The 21,330-nt window shown below is 39.6% G+C and overlaps 1 protein-coding gene across 1 annotated transcript in view; it reads left to right on the top strand.

Moving 5' to 3' along the window:
* The first annotated feature begins 396 nt into the window (after positions 1-396).
* The window catches only part of LOC124114644 (transmembrane protein 272-like), a 30,595-nt gene continuing 9,661 nt past the window's right edge, over positions 397-21,330 (top strand). Inside the window, exons 1-5 of the mRNA XM_046475319.2 lie at positions 397-470; positions 3,356-3,443; positions 15,473-15,583; positions 16,358-16,417; positions 20,967-21,179. Of these exons, the coding sequence (XP_046331275.2) occupies positions 435-470; positions 3,356-3,443; positions 15,473-15,583; positions 16,358-16,417; positions 20,967-21,179 (508 nt within the window). The 5' untranslated portion in view covers positions 397-434. The remainder of the gene's footprint in view (positions 471-3,355; positions 3,444-15,472; positions 15,584-16,357; positions 16,418-20,966; positions 21,180-21,330) is intronic.

Genomic DNA, 21,330 nt, shown 5'->3' with positions numbered 1-21,330 from the left:
TCGCGTATAATACACACTCGTGTGTTATATGCAACCTAAACATTTGCAATGGAAAAATATATATATCTGTCGTACATAAACATTTCAGGCTGTCAGCATAAACCACGAAATGTATCTTTCAACTCTGTTTTTTTCACCAAAAAGCCCTGTGCGCTTATTACGTCGAATACGGTACATGTAATTACATATGTGACACATGAAACGGGACGATGCTAATGCTACCAATCACTGTTTTTCTCGTACAGATTCGTTGAATTACTAACATGCCACGATATGTATAACTGTTATATTGTTTAAAAAGAAATTTGCGAACTCCGACGAGGCCTGTCGGAGGCGGACGTCACACCCATCTTCTTGTATTCGTGTTCACTCGTGCCTTTCCGTGACATGCCCGAAACCTTACGGAAAGACTTGAGTTGACAGCGAAAACAAAAATGGCGTCTGCTGATATGGAGAAAGGCTATCAACAGGTAAAATCGTTTGCATGTGACAAATACCGATCAATTCAGTACGAAATACCCGAAAGTATCGAGTGTGCGTTAACCACGGAATAGTTTCGTGTATTTCTTTAAGCGAGACACTGAATCTTAGGGTTAATATTTCAATTTGTTTAGCTTATTATGTTTACTTTCTGTTGATCGCAGACCGACAGTCATATTAGCTGTGATTAAAAATAACACAGAGGAGTGACTTAAGGATCATGACAGTCATTGTCACGTGTATTTATACACAGTTGGTTAAAGTTCTAAAGTTGTGTTAATGTTTTGAGAAACCGTGGACACATTTTGTAATATACTAATAAACAAGGTAGGTTTCGATAGTTGCGGTCTCTTACTAAGAGTCTTAGGCTACATTGTATGTCGCTATGTATGTCGCTATGGTGTTGGTGATTTAACGTCGTGTAGTCTGAGTACAGGAAATGAATCACCGACCAGCAGGGAATTAGCTCGAGATAATTGGCAACAGGTCATTTTTAAGTTCATGTTTGATTGGACATTCTTCTTGGTCCTTACAAAATAAAAGAATCTCTATTTTTTATAACAATCACCATAAACACTGGATCAGCCAATGTCTAAGAACTTGAGCCATTCTGAATCCTTGGACCCTGTTGACTCATGACAACATTTTGTATTATCCAAAATTAAAAAATGTAAATAAGATTGATGGATGTCAAATATATAGTTGACATGGATAAAAGAAAGTAAGACCTTATCTTATAAGAAATTGGCACAAGTCCTATAAAGTCTTTGCCAAACTGCCATATAGTTAAGGTATCATAAGGACTATTTGAAATTTGTCCTTTTTAAGTGTTTTGCTGTATGTTATCATTTTACGGACTAATGGACTAAAACTGTTGGTTACTATCGCTGTTATCATGTGTGTCGTTATTTTGGTGTCATATCAATATTGAGTCATAAAAATATATCAACGTGATAAAATTGTTCATAGTTCAAGACAAGCAGACTGTAATTCGGGACTGTCGGTATATATAGCATTGATAAGTGTTCTGTCAGAAACTTATGTATATTATTGTAATGTGATCTTTAACCATATAGATCTACATATATGTGTATCAAATTGATGGAGTCTTGAGTTATAAAGTTTCACTATGTATGTATAATCATATGGTTCACTAGTTGGCAAGCCAATTGCAAGTGTCGCTGTATTTCTGACAGATGGAAATATATAACATGTGTTGTAATGTCAATGATCACATTACATTAATTAGGCATTCTCTCTCATTATTAGGCCCCTCTCACTCAGTGAAAGAATGCCTAATAATGTAAAGTGATCGTTGACATTAACACATCTTATATACTTCAGCCATCCATTGCTTATTACAAATCAGCGCTAATCAACTGTTGGCTTCCCTTTTGTTTCTCTCTATACTTTCTACATCCTAGCATTCATTCACCTCATGAAGGAGTAAGCTTATACTCCGAAACATTGTGTTCCTCATAAGGAAGTTGAAAGCCATAAATTATCGCTCTCATGTGTATCACTTATAAATGCCATTCAAAGACTTGATTCTCTCACTTGTTTTAAGCAATTATCATCATTGGGCAACAATGGGTGGGTAGAGGTTTTCCATGCAGGGATAGACATGGACACTGGTCTGTAAGTCCAAGACAAGTAACAATCTACATGGACTTGTTATTTTATCTAAAGTCTAGTTATTTTACATAACCACTAGTCTGCAGGCCAGTTGGATATGACCAAGGTATCTACCCCTGATTTACCTATATCATTTAATTTATTCAGACAAGTACTGTCCAGTATGAGGTTGACATAGCTTGTTCAATAAAGAAGGTCAGTAATCATTGTATTTGGCAGGTTGCTAAATCATGTTAATGTGTATGATCAGATCGCAACAAATATTCAGGATTTTCCTGAGCCATGTTAGGCAGTATGTGTAGGCTTAAGCTAAGTGACTGCATGCTTCGGTGATCTTGTTGTTTAGGGCTGCTTTTACCTTCTCCTGTTTCTGCCAAAGGTCAGCCAGGGGGTGGTCGGGTAGCCTAGTGGTTCACTCGTCACGCGAAGACCCGGGTTCGATTCCCGACATGGGTACAATTTGTGAAGCCCATTTCTGGTGTCCCCCGCTGTGATATTGCTGGAATATTGCTAAAAGGGGTGTAAAACCATACTCACTTACTCAGGTCAGTCAGCATGATCAGTCTGGGTGAAACATGGCTTAGATTAACACAGGGAAGATCATCTACATGATATTGTGAAGTTGGTTAATAAGAAACGTGTATAAACTGTTAACACTTAAAGATACTTCATCACTATATGAGGTCAGGTTCGATGACTTAGCTATTTGCGTGTCACCATACCCTGACGATATTAGACATTGCTCGTGATATCCATCACTGGTTTTTCTGGCCCAGACTCGATAATCGTTCTGCTACATGACCCACATTTTCACAGGCAATTAGTTGCTTGATCCCCATGAAGAATTGAAATCAGTCAGAAACTCTTTCAGCTAACGACCACATAACATGTTCATGTTTTGCTGCTATTAAATAGTACCACTACTCTTTGGTTTATTATGTCATTGAATGCAATTCTAAAATACCCCTGAATTTAACAAATGAGGACATTAGTTTAAAATATGTTCCTGTTTTGGACATGTAAGATTGAACAAAATAATGCCCTTTTCCCTAATTTTGTGTCTACATGGTCTACATTAACACTTTGCATGCTTAGTTTTGATTGATAATTCCTCAGTGTTTGTGTTGAATCTTAGAAATGTCATACCTTTCATCCCTTCAGTTTCAACACAGAGTATTTGATTGTACATTAATATTTTCTACCTGTGACTACAGTTAAGTTTCCTTGTGTTGTATTTCAGGGACCTCCCCCTGTGTATCCAGGCATGGATCCTCCATCAGGCAACATGCCACCCCCACCCTACAGCCAGGCTATCCATGACCCCACAGGTAACTGTTGTCCCGCGGTGTATACTCGCTCCAGGACAAACCTAGGGTATACAAATAATTGATGACAGTACCAAGGGAACATATTCAACTGTTATTATTTTAATTTTCATGTTTATGCATGTTTTAAGAGTTTATGAATTGTATCAACTTTACCTGATGCATCTTCCCGAGGCAAGGGAGTTAAAAGTCCAGTTTCCACCCTTGCAAAACTATTCAGGAATTATGGCGATACATCTTGGCTGGACTAACGAGTCCATGTACAATCCACTCAAGACCGCGTAACAAAATCATCATCTATTTCAACTGCTGTGCAGATTTTGGTCGATTGCAGGGCTTGTAAAGCTTGTGTACCGTCAACTCGGCGTCAACAGATATTTTCAAAATGCTTTCATGTTTCTAATTAAGGTGCTCACATGATTTGATGCACGACACAAAGTAAGCCCCAGTTCTGTTTTTACAATATTCAACTTGATCATCGATCTGATCGTCTTGACTGGGCACCGTCATTTTCTTTGAAGCAAATGCAAGATATATGAGGGGTGGAATCTGATTGGTCAATAGGAGGGACATAACTCATAATATCCACTGGTGATGCTACTGATCGAGCCCAGACATTCCAGCCTTGTTCGGCAAGGGTGGAAACTGGACTTTTACAGTCAGTTAACCAGCGTTAGAAATTGACACTGGTCCTATAGTCCTTGCCAAACTGCCCAATGGTAAAGGTATCATAAGGACTAGTAGAAATTGGCCCTTTTTAAGGGTTTTGCTATATGTTATATATAGCACAGAATAAATGTACCCTAAATATGTCATATATTTTTCTCCCGTAAATTTATCAAAGTTGAAAGTAAGTCCAGTCTGTTGCTTGTGTCACATTAATTAATGACATAGTGCTGAATTACAGTAGGAACATTGCAGCATTAGAAATTGGCACTCATTGTCCTCTTGTCCTTACCAAACTGCTATCACAAGGACTAGTAGAAATTTGCCATGTTTTAAGTTTTTGCTATATGTTATCATTATAAGGACTAGTTGACTAAAATTGTTTGCTTCTATCGCTGTCCGGGCTAGAATAGGTTTTCAACCACCCATGCTTGCCGTAAAAGACAACAATGCTTGTTGTAAGAGGGATTGGGTGGTCAGGCTCACTGACTTGGTTGATTCATGTCATCGCATTCCAAATGCGTACGTCAATGCTCATGATGTCAATCATGGAATTGTCTGGTCCATACTCAATTATTTAGAGACCGTCGTAATATAACTGGATCATTGCTGACTGCGGCTATAAACAAACAAACAAACAAACAAATAAAGCTTCTATTGCTGAAGCAGCATATGAGATGTCAGTGATTCATCTTCCCAAGGCAAGAGAGTTAACTGTCTATAAAAGTCCAGTTTCCACCCTTGCCTAACTGTGCTGGTATTATGGAGTTATATTTTTGCTGGACTAAAGAGTCTATGCATAGTCCAATCAAAATCGTGCACCGAAATCATAATCTGGTTCGATAACTGTCATGCAGGTTTGGGTCGATTGCAGGATTTGCAAAGCATGTGCACCGCCAACTCGTCAGCAGATATTTTCCAAATCTTTTCATGTTTTTGATGAAGGTGCTCACGTGATTTGATGCATTTCGTGATGTAAGACCCGTTTTATCACAATTTAGATCTTGATTATCGATCAGATCGTCCTGACCGGGCGCCACCATTTTGTGTGAAGCAAACGCAGTGATACGAGAGATGGAATCTGATTGGTCCATAGGAGAGGCTTAGAAGGGACATAACTGGTAACAGCCACTTGTGGCGCTACGATCGAGCCCAGTAATTCCAGCCTAGTTCAGCAAGGGTGGATACTGGACTTTTATAGTCAGTTAACTCTCTTGCCTTGGGAAGATGAATACAAGTATATATGAGTAAAGACTATGAACTGGTCTACCGTGTCACTACCTTTAATAGAAGGCTGTCTGCTATTTCTCCTGGCCATCAGACAAAGGAACTGTAGTAAATTAGCACATGACTATAATCATGACTGTCTGAGAGTATACATGGTAAGCAGTGCTTGGTGCTGTGACATGTGATGCAGTGTTCGAAATTAAGCATGAATGTCAAGGGGTTTTAGTTTGAAGTGCCTCCCAAGAGTCAAATATCATATGAGAACATCTCATGGATCCTGTCATCCCCTTTAATTTTGAACACTAGTGATATTACGGAAAGGATGAAAGAAGTTAAGGATGAAACTAAATGGGTTAAAGTCATTAAGGGTTCCCCAGCCATGCTAGACATGCTAGATAATAAAGATAGCAACACAATATTATTCTAAAAAACTGCAGCATGCTGAATACAAAACAATTAGCTCCCATCATCTCAATGTTCATGATTGAAAAAAGGTTTTGATTGTTGACATGCCAACCTTTAGTGATGGGTATTGGCCTGAATGTCATATTTCAATTTATTGCAATGATGATTCATGTTTTATGATGCCACAATATATTGCATGCATTCTTTCATGTGTAATTTGTTATGAACCTGAATAACCACGTCGGCACACTTTGCATGTTGCAATACCCGATACACTTACTTTGGCATCAATTCACATTTAACCTCAAATCGACTGTCATATCAATAAGTACCAACTGTTTTTTTAGATACTCATAAGTTTTTTGGTCTTCTTTGGATAAAAAAGATGGCCCAATAACAAGACTGACCAGCGTCCTTGCTAACTGTTATAATACAGTATGCAAACTTGCTTGTTTGTTATTATTTTTTCATACTGTCTAGGGGCCCAGTCGTCCAAGGCGCTGCGGTTCGCTGTGCAGAGTTGCGTCCCTTGGGCACGCCAGAAACCTATGATGGGTTTCAATTCCGGTTCGCCCTGATTATGTTTCTAGGTTTGTCAGCACCATACCCGTGCACGTTGGTTTCACGGAAGTGGTAAATGTCTGAGACCTGCATCACTTCAGGCTTTCCTCCCACATTAAGCTGAAACGCCATGATATAACTTGAATAATGTTAAAAGCGGCGTTAAACCAAACTGACTCACTCGTACAGAATAGTTGACTTGACTGAGTGTCATGTCAAAAGAATGTCATGAAAAAATGTTGTATATTCATACAATATCAAGATATGTATCGTATTGTGGCTTCTGTATCGAGATACGTACCATATCATGTGACACCTCTATCGTGACATCCTTAATATCGGTATTTTCCAAACATATTGTGATGCGTAATCATTAGTATTTCATATATCGTGGTATACCGGATATACCACACGCCTCTACTAATCTTTGGTTAAATTAATCTTAATTAAAAACTTGAAAAAACCTGTCAGCATGGTCAGTAGTCTCAGGACCTTACCATGCAAAAGAAATCAGATGTTTCCAATTTCATGAATACTCCTTGTTTCCTTTTCAACAGACATCACTCATCATGCCCCTAGTGCTCAGAGTACTAGTAGTCTGAATATATGATGAGAAATACAAATATATCATATGATCAGCGGGGGCAAGGGTGGCCCAGTCGTCTAAGGCGCCCAAATTAGCTGTGCAGAGTTGCGTCCCTTGGGCACGCCAGAAACCTATGATTGTGGGTTCGAATCCCGGTTCGCCCCGATTATGTTTCTCGGTTTGTCAGCACCATACCCGTGCTTGTAGGTTTCACCGAAGTGGTAAACGTCTGAGACCTGCATCACTTCGGGCTTTCCTCCCACATTAAGCTGACACGCCGTGATATGACTGGAATACTGTTAAAAGCGGCGTTAACCCCAACTCACTCACTCACTCACTCATATGATCAGCAGAAGTTGAACTACCCAACACCAGATATTTAATTTTAGTTGATGCTTTTGGATACACAGTCACAGGTATAATAAATATCAGTCAATAACTGTTAACAAGTTCGTAACACTTCCTGAGTTGATATGGAACGAATAAGCGTGACAATGAAAATGTTCTGCATTATTTATTTATGTATCCTGTAAGTCATGGCAAATTGATCATGTTGTTCATATAATTATATTATGTATAAATATATATATATATGTAGAATAGAGTTGTTTTATAAAGCAATTCGGCTTCCAAAGCTGTTTCTGGTGGCATCCTATTTGTACATGTGCTGCCCAACGTGTAACATATGTTGCTGGTGCTCGCAACAGTACACGTACATAGTATAGGTAATGAGGTATACAGTGTTCGGCTCTGGGAAGTTGGGTAGTTTCAATTTAATTTTGTATGGCTCCTTATGGTCTGCAGTAAATTTAAGTGTTGATTTATTTGTCCTCAAAACCTGAAGTTATTTTCGTTTCGTTTTTCTTGACAAATAATTTCCATCCGTCACTTGACATAGTTCAATGTTTGTTTCCAAAATCTGAAGCTTTCGCAATCACTTCAGTTGATAAATTTATGTAACCTGTCGAAGCAGGCTTCTTATTGTGTAGTTTTAGGCCTCAAACCCCCGAAAAACAAAAACAGGTTCTGAAATTTGATGGCAGTAGGGCTGATGTTTTTGTTTCAAACACTTCATGTCTAATGTCTGCAGGGGAGTTCGTGTACACATGATAACTGGGTTTGATCTGTGAGTACAGGAGTACAGGTACATACAAACTGAAGAGGTGAGGTGAGGTGAGGTGAGGTGAAATGGGGTTTCACTTTGCATCCATTATTATTGCAGTTATATTTACTGTAGCTATGTGTGTGTGTGCGTGCTTGTGCTCTTGTAGTAGTCCAGACAAATGCCGATTTTTTTAGTGCTAGCCCACTGAGATACCATGCCGCAGTTTTAACAATACCCCACTTAGACACAGTATACTGACTCCAAGTCGACCAGTCTTTGTTTTAGCCCCTAAATGCAGAGCACCAGGCAGGGTAACAACAAGTACCATCTTTTAACGTCTTTTAGTATGACAAGGCCGGGGATCGAATCCCGGGCCTTCCGCTCTCTGGGCGAATGCTCTACCACTGGTTCATGGAGGCGGCCTACAAACTGAAGAGGCCACTGAAGAAACGATAGAAATTGGTGTTAGTCCTATTGTCCTTGCCAAACTGCCCAATAGTCAAAGTATTATAAGGACGAGTAGTAATTTGCCATTTTAAAGTTTTTGCTACATGTTATCATTATAAGGACTAGTTGACAAAAATTGTTTGCTTCTATCACTGAAGCAGCATATGAGATGAAGTGCTTGATGGCTACCTATGTGTCATTCGGAACCCGCTCACAGACTGAAACAATTAGCCGTAATAGCCATGTATTCAGTGTCAGGATTCTCAGAAGTTTCATCATTTATATCAAGTATCAATAATGTCTGTATTGGTCTTTTGGGTAATAACAATAATGTCAAATAGTGTAGAAAATGTGATCAGTCTGTGTCAAAATAAATTGTCTACCAGCCATGCTAACCTGAACTCTCTTGGCAATTTTCACAGCATTCTGTAGACATGTGGCTACAGTCACAGACTCGGAGATAATAAGCAACTTCAGCATCTTGAACAACTTCTTTTTATGATATTTTTTACATTTATTATGTGCTGTCTTAGCATGCCCCTTCAGACCATTTTTCTCGCCCATGCTAATTGAGGCCACAATAAAATAGTTTTCACATTTTCATTAAAAAAAGTCTAATATGAGGTGGTGACATTATATTTTCAATTATTTTTTCTATGAACAATTGTTCCAGGCATCTGTGTACATACACCGTCAACAGGTGTTCTTCACATGAAGCATGAATGTTTGGGTAGTACTATGCATGTTGTGTATTTCTTCAAGTGAATTAATTAAAACAACCAATCTCATTCAACATGTTCAAATCAAATATTTTGCTTCCATATGATACCTCCATATTGAACATCTGACAAACAAACCCTCCATGGGAAGTCACTTCAGGTGAACTTTGTCAGAGTATTTTACAAAAGAATACATTTACAGAACACGAATATTCCAATTTGTGTACTCCCTTCTTGGTACATGTGGTATGGGTGCCATGGTCACAACAGCTCTCTGAAGAGAGCGGGTGGATAGCATATCCGAAACACTGTAGGTGTAGCACAGGCAAGAGTGTAATACGAATGGTAGATTCATGGGCTATCAACATTCTGATTGGTCTATGATGATTAAATTGAAGGATCAGTTAGAATGTTGTAGCAATTTGCTTCCACATGTTAACATTATTCTTACTTCATTTTTCTTGTCGATTGACAAAATCTATTTCTTGCTCAAAATCACACCATTTGCAGTCTAGATTCCAAATTATCAAGGGGTGCATGCCCTAGAGGGTCGAATTGTAGCATTTTACAATTATAGGGGGGTCCTCCTTCCAAGGTTCTGGGGCTACCAATTATATATTTCTGTGATACTTTTTGGTGTCCTACACTAACAGCCTTTATTATTTTCATTTGGAACTGTCTGTGTTTGTTATTTAAAACCCCCAAGCTTAAATGCCTTGTACCAAGACTCAATGCTGACAGGTTTATAAGAAAGTTCTCATGACGTGACCTCCTGTGGATTGATTTCAGTACACAGAGAGAGAGATGTCTTATCAAAATCTCATTAAAATCGATCTCTGCTTGAAAACCTGACAACCACCACAGAATATGTAGAATGTCCTCCCAGTGTAAATAAAGGATTTGTTGGCTTTTGAGCTTAACAAATCACCTTTCTAAAACTATTTCTTTATAACATCAATATGGAAATTTAAGTCTTAGCAAAAGAAAACTTCCCCTGAGCACAAATACACCCTCAAGAGCAACCCCATCTTCCCGAGGCAAGAGAGTTAACTGACTTTAAAAGTCCAGTATCCACCCTTGCCGAACTAGGCTGGAATTGCTGGGCTCGATCGTAGCGCCACCAGTGGCTATTGCCAGTTATGTCCCTTCTAAGCCTCTCCTATGGACCAATCAAATTCCACCTCTCGTATCACTTGCATTTGCTTCACATAAAATGGTGGCGCCCGGTCAGGACGATCTGATCGATAATCAAGATCTAAATTGTGACAAAATGGGTCTTACATCACGAAATGCATCAAACCACGTGAGCACCTTGATTAGAAACATGAAAAGATTTGGAAAATATCTGCTGACAATGCGTTGGCGGTGCACATGCTTTGCAAATCCTGCAATCGACTGAAATCTGTACGACAGTTATTGAACAGGATTTCGATTTCGGTGCACGATTTTGATTGGACTATGCATAGACTCTTTAGTCCAGCCAAAATGTAACTCCATAATACTAGCCTAGTTCGGCAAGGGTGGTTACTGGACTTTTAAAGTCAGTTAACTCTCTTGCCTCGGGAAGATGGAGCAACCCATGCTTGACGTAACACATACTAACAGGAAAAGGTGATCTGACTCTCTGACTTGGCTGATGCATGTCACTGTATCCCAATTGCGTTGATCGATGCTCATGATATAGATTTGTCGGATCCAAACTCAATTATTTACAAAATGTTGTCACATAGCTGGAATATTGCTGAGTGCAGCGTTAAACAACAAACAGACATTAATAGAATATCTACAACGATATAATAGCACTGCATTATTTTTTGCAGTGTCATCCGATCTTCTCGCAAAGGGGTTTCATTATTGCAGTAAAAGATCTGATTTCAATGAAATTGTTATCTCGTCATAGAAAGGTGTCTGATTTTTAAAATGTAAATAATAATAATAAATGTATATTTGTAATGCACTATAGTCCATCCATTGAAGCATGCTCAAAGGGCTAACACCATTATCAACCCTGTCAATGGATCAGTGTGCACTCGATTCTCATCTCCCTGGGGAGTATACAACCCATGTTTCCTGGGAGACACTATGAAGTTAACAGCCACATGGCCATCTCATCCTACTGGGTACCCATTAACTGCTAGATGAACAGATGCAGGAGGTTTGAAAGGAACACATAGAAACTTACTTCATCTGTAGGAACTTGGGGTCAATCACATGATGTGCGACTGCATGTATGGTTGTGTGAAGGTTTGAATGAAAGTCTTATATAATCATGATAATGGCCCTATCAAAATGTTTAATACAGAAGAAAGTATACAGTCAAAAGTCAAAGATATTTTTTGCATGTAACTAAGGCCTCCAGCCCATATACAAGAGAGTTACAAATATATAGTTTTACATATTTGGATATATACTCATGTTTTACAATTTGTTTCTGAGGGAAATTGCATTTTTAACATATATAGCCAGTTTTAATATGACAGCATCATTTTTGAAGAAAGAAGAGAAATAAAAGTTGGTACAGGATAATTTGACAGATAGCGTTCAGGTATAAATTTGTTTCTTAGATCACAATAATAAGGACATACAAATGTAAAATGAATTTCATTTTCTATAGCTGAATGACATAATGGGCACAACCTCTTTGACTTTTCAGTGGACATTTTTCTTCCTTCATTTATCATGAGATCTAAAAATGCGAATAAGACTCTTAAAAGTTTTATACAAGTCATACCTTGAACTGTTTTCTAGAGTGGAATGTCATTCCTGGTAAAACACATTTATAGATTGTTCACAAAATTGTTTCAAGAAGAGTTTAACATCACCAACTGTTTGGTTTAACCATACAAAACTGCCATGAGAAAATAAAAGGTTTCTTATAGGTGATGCCCATGTTACTTTGCCCATGTCGTCTAAATGTACAAGCATATTATAAGTTTGGGGATTCGGCATGCATGCATTCCAAGAACATTAAACCGGTATTTCAAGCATCTAGTTTGGGAGTTGATGTATATCGTGTATCTGCCACACTCGCCATAGACCATACAAATGGGTGTTGATAACAGGGTTGGAAATTGACACTAGTCCTATAGTCCTTGCCTAACTTCCCAATAGTTAACATATCATAATGACCAGATGAAATTTGCCATTTTTTAATGTTTTGCTATATGTTGTCATTATCAGGACTAATTGACTAGAACTGTTAGTTTCTATCACTGATTGATATGTGTATCTAGTGGGACTCATGGGATCCTTGAACAGATAGTTACACTGACGACAGTATTCATTCAGCGAGGTATTGATCAAAAGTCACAAACGGCAGTGAGCGTGAGTGCAGGTTTATTGTTGGTATTCATGCAGCTGGTTATAGGATCTATGCCATGGAATTCCGTGACTGTTATTGATTATATATAAGTGAGTTAATTCAGGTGGAAGGTATAAATGCTGTCCTCTCTGTGAACACCTGCTCGCCTCAGGTTCCTGATGCCAGTAATGTATCTACCTTGTATCTACACGACCATCTGTTACTGACATCTGGAGTTTCATTAAGTAAAATAATCAAATAATCAAGCTTCTAAAATAGGTGGGGGGGGGGCATGGGTGGCCCAGTCGTCTAAGGCGCCGCGATTCGCTGTGCAGAGTTGCGTCCCTTGGGCACGCCAGAAACCTATGATTGTGGGTTCGAATCCCGGTTCGCCCCGATTATGTTTCTCGGTTTGTCAGCACCATAACCGTGCTCGTGGGTTTCACCGAAGTGGTAAACGTCTTAAGACCTGCATCACTTCGGGCTTTCCTCCCACATTAAGCTGACACGCCGTGATATAACTGGAATAATGTTAAAAGCGGCGTTAAACCCCAAAAATAGGTTCTATGACACTTTCTTTACATGAGCATTGGGACTACGTCATGGCTGTCGTCATTATCTCAACATGCTAAGTGTCAGTAACAAGCATGAGTATCATGAGTATTGTCATGTCATTGTCTTGTGAAATTTGATTAGCCTAGAATCTAAACCAGCCAGAATAATGACCCTATATGTCACTGTGTGGTCTAATAATGAAAGGAGAGGCTTCCATATATTAGTAAAATGATGATAGTGGGACTATATCCATGATAATCGGGCTTATAGGTAGAACTGTCAAATATTTAAATGTTTGTCATCAAAATGAAAGTTTATTATGTAGGTTCTTTAAAGGCATTTGGCATGTTAAGAAGTTATATGACGAATGACAAAGTCTCATGGATGTCAACTTCTGTATTGCAGAGCTACCCAGTACTCATAAGCAGTATATTTACGTAAAATCCTCCCCAACCCCACCCCCCAAAAAAATATTCAAAACCAAATTACTTTCAATTAACATGCGTACAGAAACGCATGCATTAAATGAAAAACTCAAATGTATAAAAACAGCATGCATAAATACCCAATGAAGCTTTTTCGGGAAGGTGTAAAACGGAGCTAATATTTCCGAAATACAATTACAAGCTAATTTACCTTCCGATTCAAGCCTAGATTTAGAACCTTTTTATACATGATATACATCTAAAAAAAAATTTTGCATCTCAAAATGTTAACTCATTTGGAGAAAAACCCAACAGTGTGATGAATAGATGTGTGAAAAAATATTGGTCACCCAATGAAAAAATGTAATAACCCAATTAAAGTAGAAAACTTTGAGTAAAAACTCAATTGCTCAAAATGTTACCTGTAGTTCTGGTATTGTGGGTTTGGACACACATTTTGTTCTTACTACTTCATCAGGTGAATACTTTACTGAGCATAGCACAATTGAGTAAATACTCAAAAGTTATTCACATTGGCATGCTTGGCATTGATCATGTTGATAGGTTTCTTTGGGTATTCAGTATATTCTTTGATGCATGTCATAGATCTCAATTGTGTGGATCGATGCTCATGATGACACGCCGTGATATAACCGGAATAATGTTAAAAGCGGCGTTAAACCCAACTCACTCACTCACTCACACTATATTATAGTGTGCTACTGTTTTGTGAAAATCTAAAATAAACATGCTCACTTACTTCTTTCCCTATTTGTAACGTGCACTGACATTCCATTGATGATGTCGTAAAATGCTATATGATGTCCCCCAAAAAGTTGCCACTTGTATTCTTGTTTAACATATTAGCAATATGTGACCTGTCGTAAAATAGGGACTAATTCATATTTTGTATGGTGTATGCCACAGTATGTTCCTGATTTGACTTTAAGTCTTTCATTCTCAGCTTCATTGCTTCTTTCATGTCATATGGGCTGACATAAAATATGTGATTAAAGGACATCTGGTACACGATAGTTCAAGATGCACAGTGAACACAAAACCGTACCAGCTGACAGCCTTATTATATATGTATGTACTTGTTAGATATGGTGATAGTTCAATATTTATTCATTTTACCAGGTTATATGAGGAAAGTACTGTATCCCTGAAGTGAATGCCAATCATATTAGATCAGATCTTTTAATCTGATACGATACCTCTCTACATAATAATCTGAGGATATCTCCGAAGATTCTCTAATCATCCAATGAATGCCAAGGCTTCTAAATTCTTACAAGTGAGCGAAGCATTCAGACTGTTGTATACAAAAACTAAGTTAATCGACCTCTTCTGAATGCCAGAAAATAATGCTGCCCAATAATATTGTTGTGGATAATTTATGATCGTGTAGTTTCTGGCCACCATTGAATCTACATAAGTAAAGGGTGTACTATTATATCGCTGCGGATATTTTAGACATCCTGTAGTTTCCTACCACCATTGCGGGGCGGTCGGGTAGCCTAGTGGTTAAAGCGTTAGCTCGTCACGCTGAAGACCCGGGTTCGATTCCCGACATGGGTACAATGTGTGAAGCCCATTTCTGGTGTCCCCCGCCGTGATATTGCTGGAATATTGCTAAAAGCGGCGTAAAACCATACTCACTCACTCACTCACTACCACCATTGCATCTACATTAATACATTGTGTTCTATCCAGTGTATATGTGGTCTGTGGTTGTTGTGTTTTGTTAAAATCAAACTTGCAGAATTGAGGTCGTAAGGAAATGGAATGATATCATGGATGACAGAGACATGAAACCCATTTTTCTGTACCTCTTCAGTGGTCATAATTAGGTGCAGTCCTGTCTCCTTTTGGTCTTCTGCCATAGCTTAGAATCTACAGACTTCCTGAGTCCTTAACTTTTTGCATTATTCTTGACAAGGACCCCTTGACTTTCAACTTAAAACACTGCACATGTACTTGTGCACTGCTACAGAGTTGATACATGTCATCATGCTCATGTTCTGTGTGACAGAGCCCCCGCCGACCTATGAGTCCCTGTATGGAAGAGTGAAAGCTGCCAAGACACAGTCTAGTGGAGTTCCCGACTTCCTCAAGAGATTCGCCCTCCTCCTGGCAGGCACAAGTAAGTCACATGGCCAGAGTGTATTATCAACATATTACTCTGGGTAGCAATAGATCTGCTCCAGCCTATGCTTGTTGTAGGAGACGACTTCATGAATCCAGTGGACATGCTGGATATCCTCCACTTACCATGCTTACAGGATGTCGACCACAGCATTAAGCAACTAAATATTCCTAGTCCTTCATGATTCTTTACTGTATACATTATAGCAGAGCTCAATTTAAAGAACTTGATTTAACCTGCACTAGGTGCATGTTGACGTGAAAACCTAGTTGCACCAGGTGCATGTTGACATGAAAATTTAGTTGCACCAGGTGCATGTTGACGTGAAAACCTAGTTGCACCAGGTGCATATTGACATGAAAACCTAGTTGCACCAGACAAAACCAGGTTGCACCCAGGTCCCATAAATTTATCAAAGTTGAAACTTTGATGCATAACTAGTCTAAATAAATAAAATCTCAGGTCTCTGATGTCTTTGTCATGAATTACAAACAACACAGGGATTAGTGATGTAGTGTGGTAAATAAAGCTTTGAGGTATAGAGTGTATTCAGAGATTGGTCAAGTAAGGGTTAGTCTGACAAAAGTGTGAATTTTATTTACATGCACTTGGTGCATGTAGACATACATAGTAGGCTGCATTTTTAAAAATAGGTTGCACTGGTGCATGTTTTTAATAACTCAATCGAGCCCTGTTAAAGTATGATAGTAATTAAGCATCGTTGATAGCTTACAGCTCATGCAGTTACTTCCTGTGTCTTTATTGTTTCAGTTGGTTGCACCATTCTGATTGGGCTTTTCATGGCCATCCCTGTTGCTATGATTGTAATGGGTAAGTTATCCTTGCGTTTTGTATTATACAATATTCCCCATAGGCAAGTTATAGGGGGCCTGATATTTCTAGTGGTTAAAGCGTTCGCTCATGACACGCCCAAGACCCGTGTTCGATTCCACACGTAGGTGCAAAGTGTGAAGCCCATTTCTGGTGTCCTCCGCCGTGATATTGCCGGAATATTGCTAAAAGCGGCGTAAAACATCTCACTCACTCACTCACTCACTCACTCACTCACTCACTCACTCACACTCGTGCTCATGGTAATAACTTACTGATATTTCATGTTGCCCAGGTACCAAGTTTCAGGTACTCAACACTCACTCACTCACACAATCAACACTCACTCACTTAACACTCACACACTCACTCACTCACTCACTCACTCACTCACTCACTCACTTAAAACTCACACACACACTCATTCACTCACTCACTCGTGCTCATGGTAATAACTTACTGATATTTCATGTTGCCCAGGTACCAAGTTTCAGGTACTCAACACTCACTCACTCACACAATCAACACTCACTCACTTAACACTCACACACTCACTCACTCACTCACTCACTCACTCACTCACTCACTCACTCACTTAAAACTCACACACTCATTCACTCACTCACTCGTGCTCATGGTAATAACTTACTTATATTTCATGTTGCCCAGGTACCAAGTTTCAGGTACACAACACTCACTCACTCACACAATCAACACTCACTCACTTAACACTCACTCACTCACTCACTCACTCACTCACTCACTCACTCACTCGTGCTCATGGTAATAACTTACTTATATTTCATGTTGCCCAGGTACCAAGTTTCAGGTACTCAACACTCACTCACTCACACAATCAACACTCACTCACTTAACACTCACACACTCACTCACTCACTCACTCACTCACTCACTCACTCGTGCTCATGGTAATAACTTACTTATATTTCATGTTGCCCAGGTACCAAGTTTCAGGTACTCAACACTCACTCACTCACACAATCAACACTCACTCACTTAACACTCACACACTCACTCACTCACTCACTCACTCACTCACTCACTCACTCGTGCTCATGGTAATAACTTACTGATATTTCATGTTGCCCAGGTACCAAGTTTCAGGTACTCAACACTCACTCACTCACACAATCAACACTCACTCACTTAACACTCACACACTCACTCACTCACTCACTCACTCACTCACTCACTCGTGCTCATGGTAATAACTTATATTTCATGTTGCCCAGGTACCAAGTTTCAGGTACTCAACACTCACTCACTCACACAATCAACACTCACTCACTTAACACTCACACACTCACTCACTCACTCACTCACTCACACACTCACTCACTCACTCACTCACACACTCATTCACTCACTCACTCGTGCTCATGGTAATAACTTACTTATATTTCATGTTGCCCAGGTACCAAGTTTCAGGTACTCAACACTCACTCACTCACACAATCAACACTCACTCACTTAACACTCACACACTCACTCACTCACTCACTCACTCACTCACTCACTCACTCACTCACTCGTGCTCATGGTAATAACTTACTTATATTTCATGTTGCCCAGGTACCAAGTTTCAGGTACTCAACACTCACTCACTCACACGATCAACACTCACTCACTTAACACTCACTCACTCACTCACTCACTCACTCACTCACTCACTCACTCACTCACTCACTCACTCACTCACTCACTCACTCACTCACTCGTGCTCATGGTAATAACTTACTTATATTTCATGTTGCCCAGGTACCAAGTTTCAGGTACTCAACACTCACTCACTCACACAATCAACACTCACTCACTTAACACTCACACACTCACTCACTCACTCACTCACTCACTCACTCACTCGTGCTCATGGTAATAACTTACTTATATTTCATGTTGCCCAGGTACCAAGTTTCAGGTACTCAACACTCACTCACTCACACAATCAACACTCACTCACTTAACACTCACTCACTCACTCACTCACTCACTCACTCACTCACTCACTCACTCACTCACTCACTCACTCACTCACTCACTCACTCACTCACTCGTGCTCATGGTAATAACTTACTTATATTTCATGTTGCCCAGGTACCAAGTTTCAGGTACTCAACACTCACTCACTCACACAATCAACACTCACTCACTTAACACTCACACACTCACTCACTCACTCACTCACTCACTCACTCACTCACTCACTCACTCGTGCTCATGGTAATAACTTACTTATATTTCATGTTGCCCAGGTACCAAGTTTCAGGTACTCAACACTCACTCACTCACACAATCAACACTCACTCACTTAACACTCACTCACTCACTCACTCACTCACTCACTCACTCACTCACTCACTCGTGCTCATGGTAATAACTTACTTATATTTCATGTTGCCCAGGTACCAAGTTTCAGGTACTCAACACTCACTCACTCACACAATCAACACTCACTCACTTAACACTCACACACTCACTCACTCACTCACTCACTCACTCACTCGTGCTCATGGTAATAACTTACTTATATTTCATGTTGCCCAGGTACCAAGTTTCAGGTACTCAACACTCACTCACTCACACAATCAACACTCACTCACTTAACACTCACTCACTCACTCACTCACTCACTCACTCACTCACTCACTCACTCGTGCTCATGGTAATAACTTACTTATATTTCATGTTGCCCAGGTACCAAGTTTCAGGTACTCAACACTCACTCACTCACACGATCAACACTCACTCGCTTAACACTCACTCACTCACTCACTCACTCACTCACTCACTCACTCACTCACTCACTCACTCACTCACTCACTCACTCACTCACTCACTCACTCACTCACTCACTCGTGCTCATGGTAATAACTTACTTATATTTCATGTTGCCCAGGTACCAAGTTTCAGGTACTCAACACTCACTCACTCACACAATCAACACTCACTCACTTAACACTCACTCACTCACTCACTCACTCACTCACTCACTCACTCACTCACTCACTCACTCACTCACTCACTCACTCACTCACTCACTCACTCACTCGTGCTCATGATAATAACTTACTTATATTTCATGTTGCCCAGGTACCAAGTTTCAGGTACTCAACACTCACTCACTCACACAATCAACACTCACTCACTTAACACTCACTCACTCACTCACTCACTCACTCACTCACTCGTGCTCATGGTAATAACTTACTTATATTTCATGTTGCCCAGGTACCAAGTTTCAGGTACTCAACACTCACTCACTCACACAATCAACACTCACTCACTTAACACTCACACACTCACTCACTCACTCACTCACTCACTCACTCACTCACTCACTCACTCGTGCTCATGGTAATAACTTACTTATATTTCATGTTGCCCAGGTACCAAGTTTCAGGTACTCAACACTCACTCACTCACACAATCAACACTCACTCACTTAACACTCACTCACTCACTCACTCACTCACTCACTCACTCACTCACTCACTCACTCACTCACTCGTGCTCATGGTAATAACTTACTTATATTTCATGTTGCCCAGGTACCAAGTTTCAGGTACTCAACACTCACTCACTCACACAATCAACACTCACTCACTTAACACTCACTCACTCACTCACTCACTCACTCACTCACTCACTCACTCACTCACTCACTCACTCGTGCTCATGGTAATAACTTACTTATATTTCATGTTGCCCAGGTACCAAGTTTCAGGTACTCAACACTCACTCACTCACACAATCAACACTCACTCACTTAACACTCACTCACTCACTCACTCACTCACTCACTCACTCACTCACTCACTCACTCGTGCTCATGGTAATAACTTACTTATATTTCATGTTGCCCAGGTACCAAGTTTCAGGTACTCAACACTCACTCACTCACACAATCAACACTCACTCACTTAACACTCACTCACTCACTCACTCACTCACTCACTCACTCACTTGTGCTCATGGTAATAACTTACTTATATTTCATGTTGCCCAGGTACCAAGTTTCTGTGAGGTGCCAAGTTAATTATCTACATGACATTGTGTTCATGTGTATCTAAACTTCTTTATTTCCCATCGTGTTAGAAATAACCAAGTTCTTTTAATTCCTAGACACTGGTGCAAATATCACTTCACACACACCAGTGTGTGGTTTATGGCATCTGGATGCCATTGTTGATGTCATTTGAATCTTATTGTGACGTAAATTTTGTCACACTAGAAACGATGTCATAGCTGATGATTGTTGACGTCATTTAACGAATGTGTGTTTTAAGATAGTGGTCATGATAAGTGCATTTTGTTACAGGGGAGCTCAAAAGGATTAAGAAATAAAGGGCAATAAAGAACTTATTACACTCGCAAGTGAATCTAACTGACTTTATGAAACTTGTATACATGGAGTAACAATTCATGTATTACCCTCGCTCTCGCTCGGGAAATACAATAATTCTGATACTCGTTTTGTAAAATCAGTATGACACACACGCTCGTATAATAATCTATATGTATTTTCCAGGTTCAATCCATCTGGATAACTGCCCTGCCGAGCGCTACATTCCAATATATCTGCTTGTTGCTGGTAGTGTGTGGTCATTACAAAGTTTAATGAGTTTAGTGAAGCGATGTTGTTGCCAGAAATCGGAGGAGACAGAAGGAGAAGAGGGAAAGAAGAAAACAAACCCATGTGAGGCCATCCTCAACACGTTCATGTTTGCCTGGTTCATCGCAGGTGAGATACCTCCATCGACAAGTCAAGTGGGTTGTTTGGTAGAACTGTGTACCCACTCTGCTTTACTTTTCTTTGTCTCTTACAAAGTTATTCACAATAATATACTTTTAAACTTTTGATAACAACATTTCTGTTATTTCTTTATCAATAC

This window comes from Haliotis rufescens, unplaced genomic scaffold, assembly GCF_023055435.1.
Source record: "Haliotis rufescens isolate VD_foot unplaced genomic scaffold, xgHalRufe1.0.p SCAF_133, whole genome shotgun sequence".
Taxonomy (NCBI): Eukaryota; Metazoa; Mollusca; class Gastropoda; order Lepetellida; family Haliotidae; genus Haliotis; species Haliotis rufescens.
This window is presented reverse-complemented; position numbering and strand designations above follow the sequence as displayed.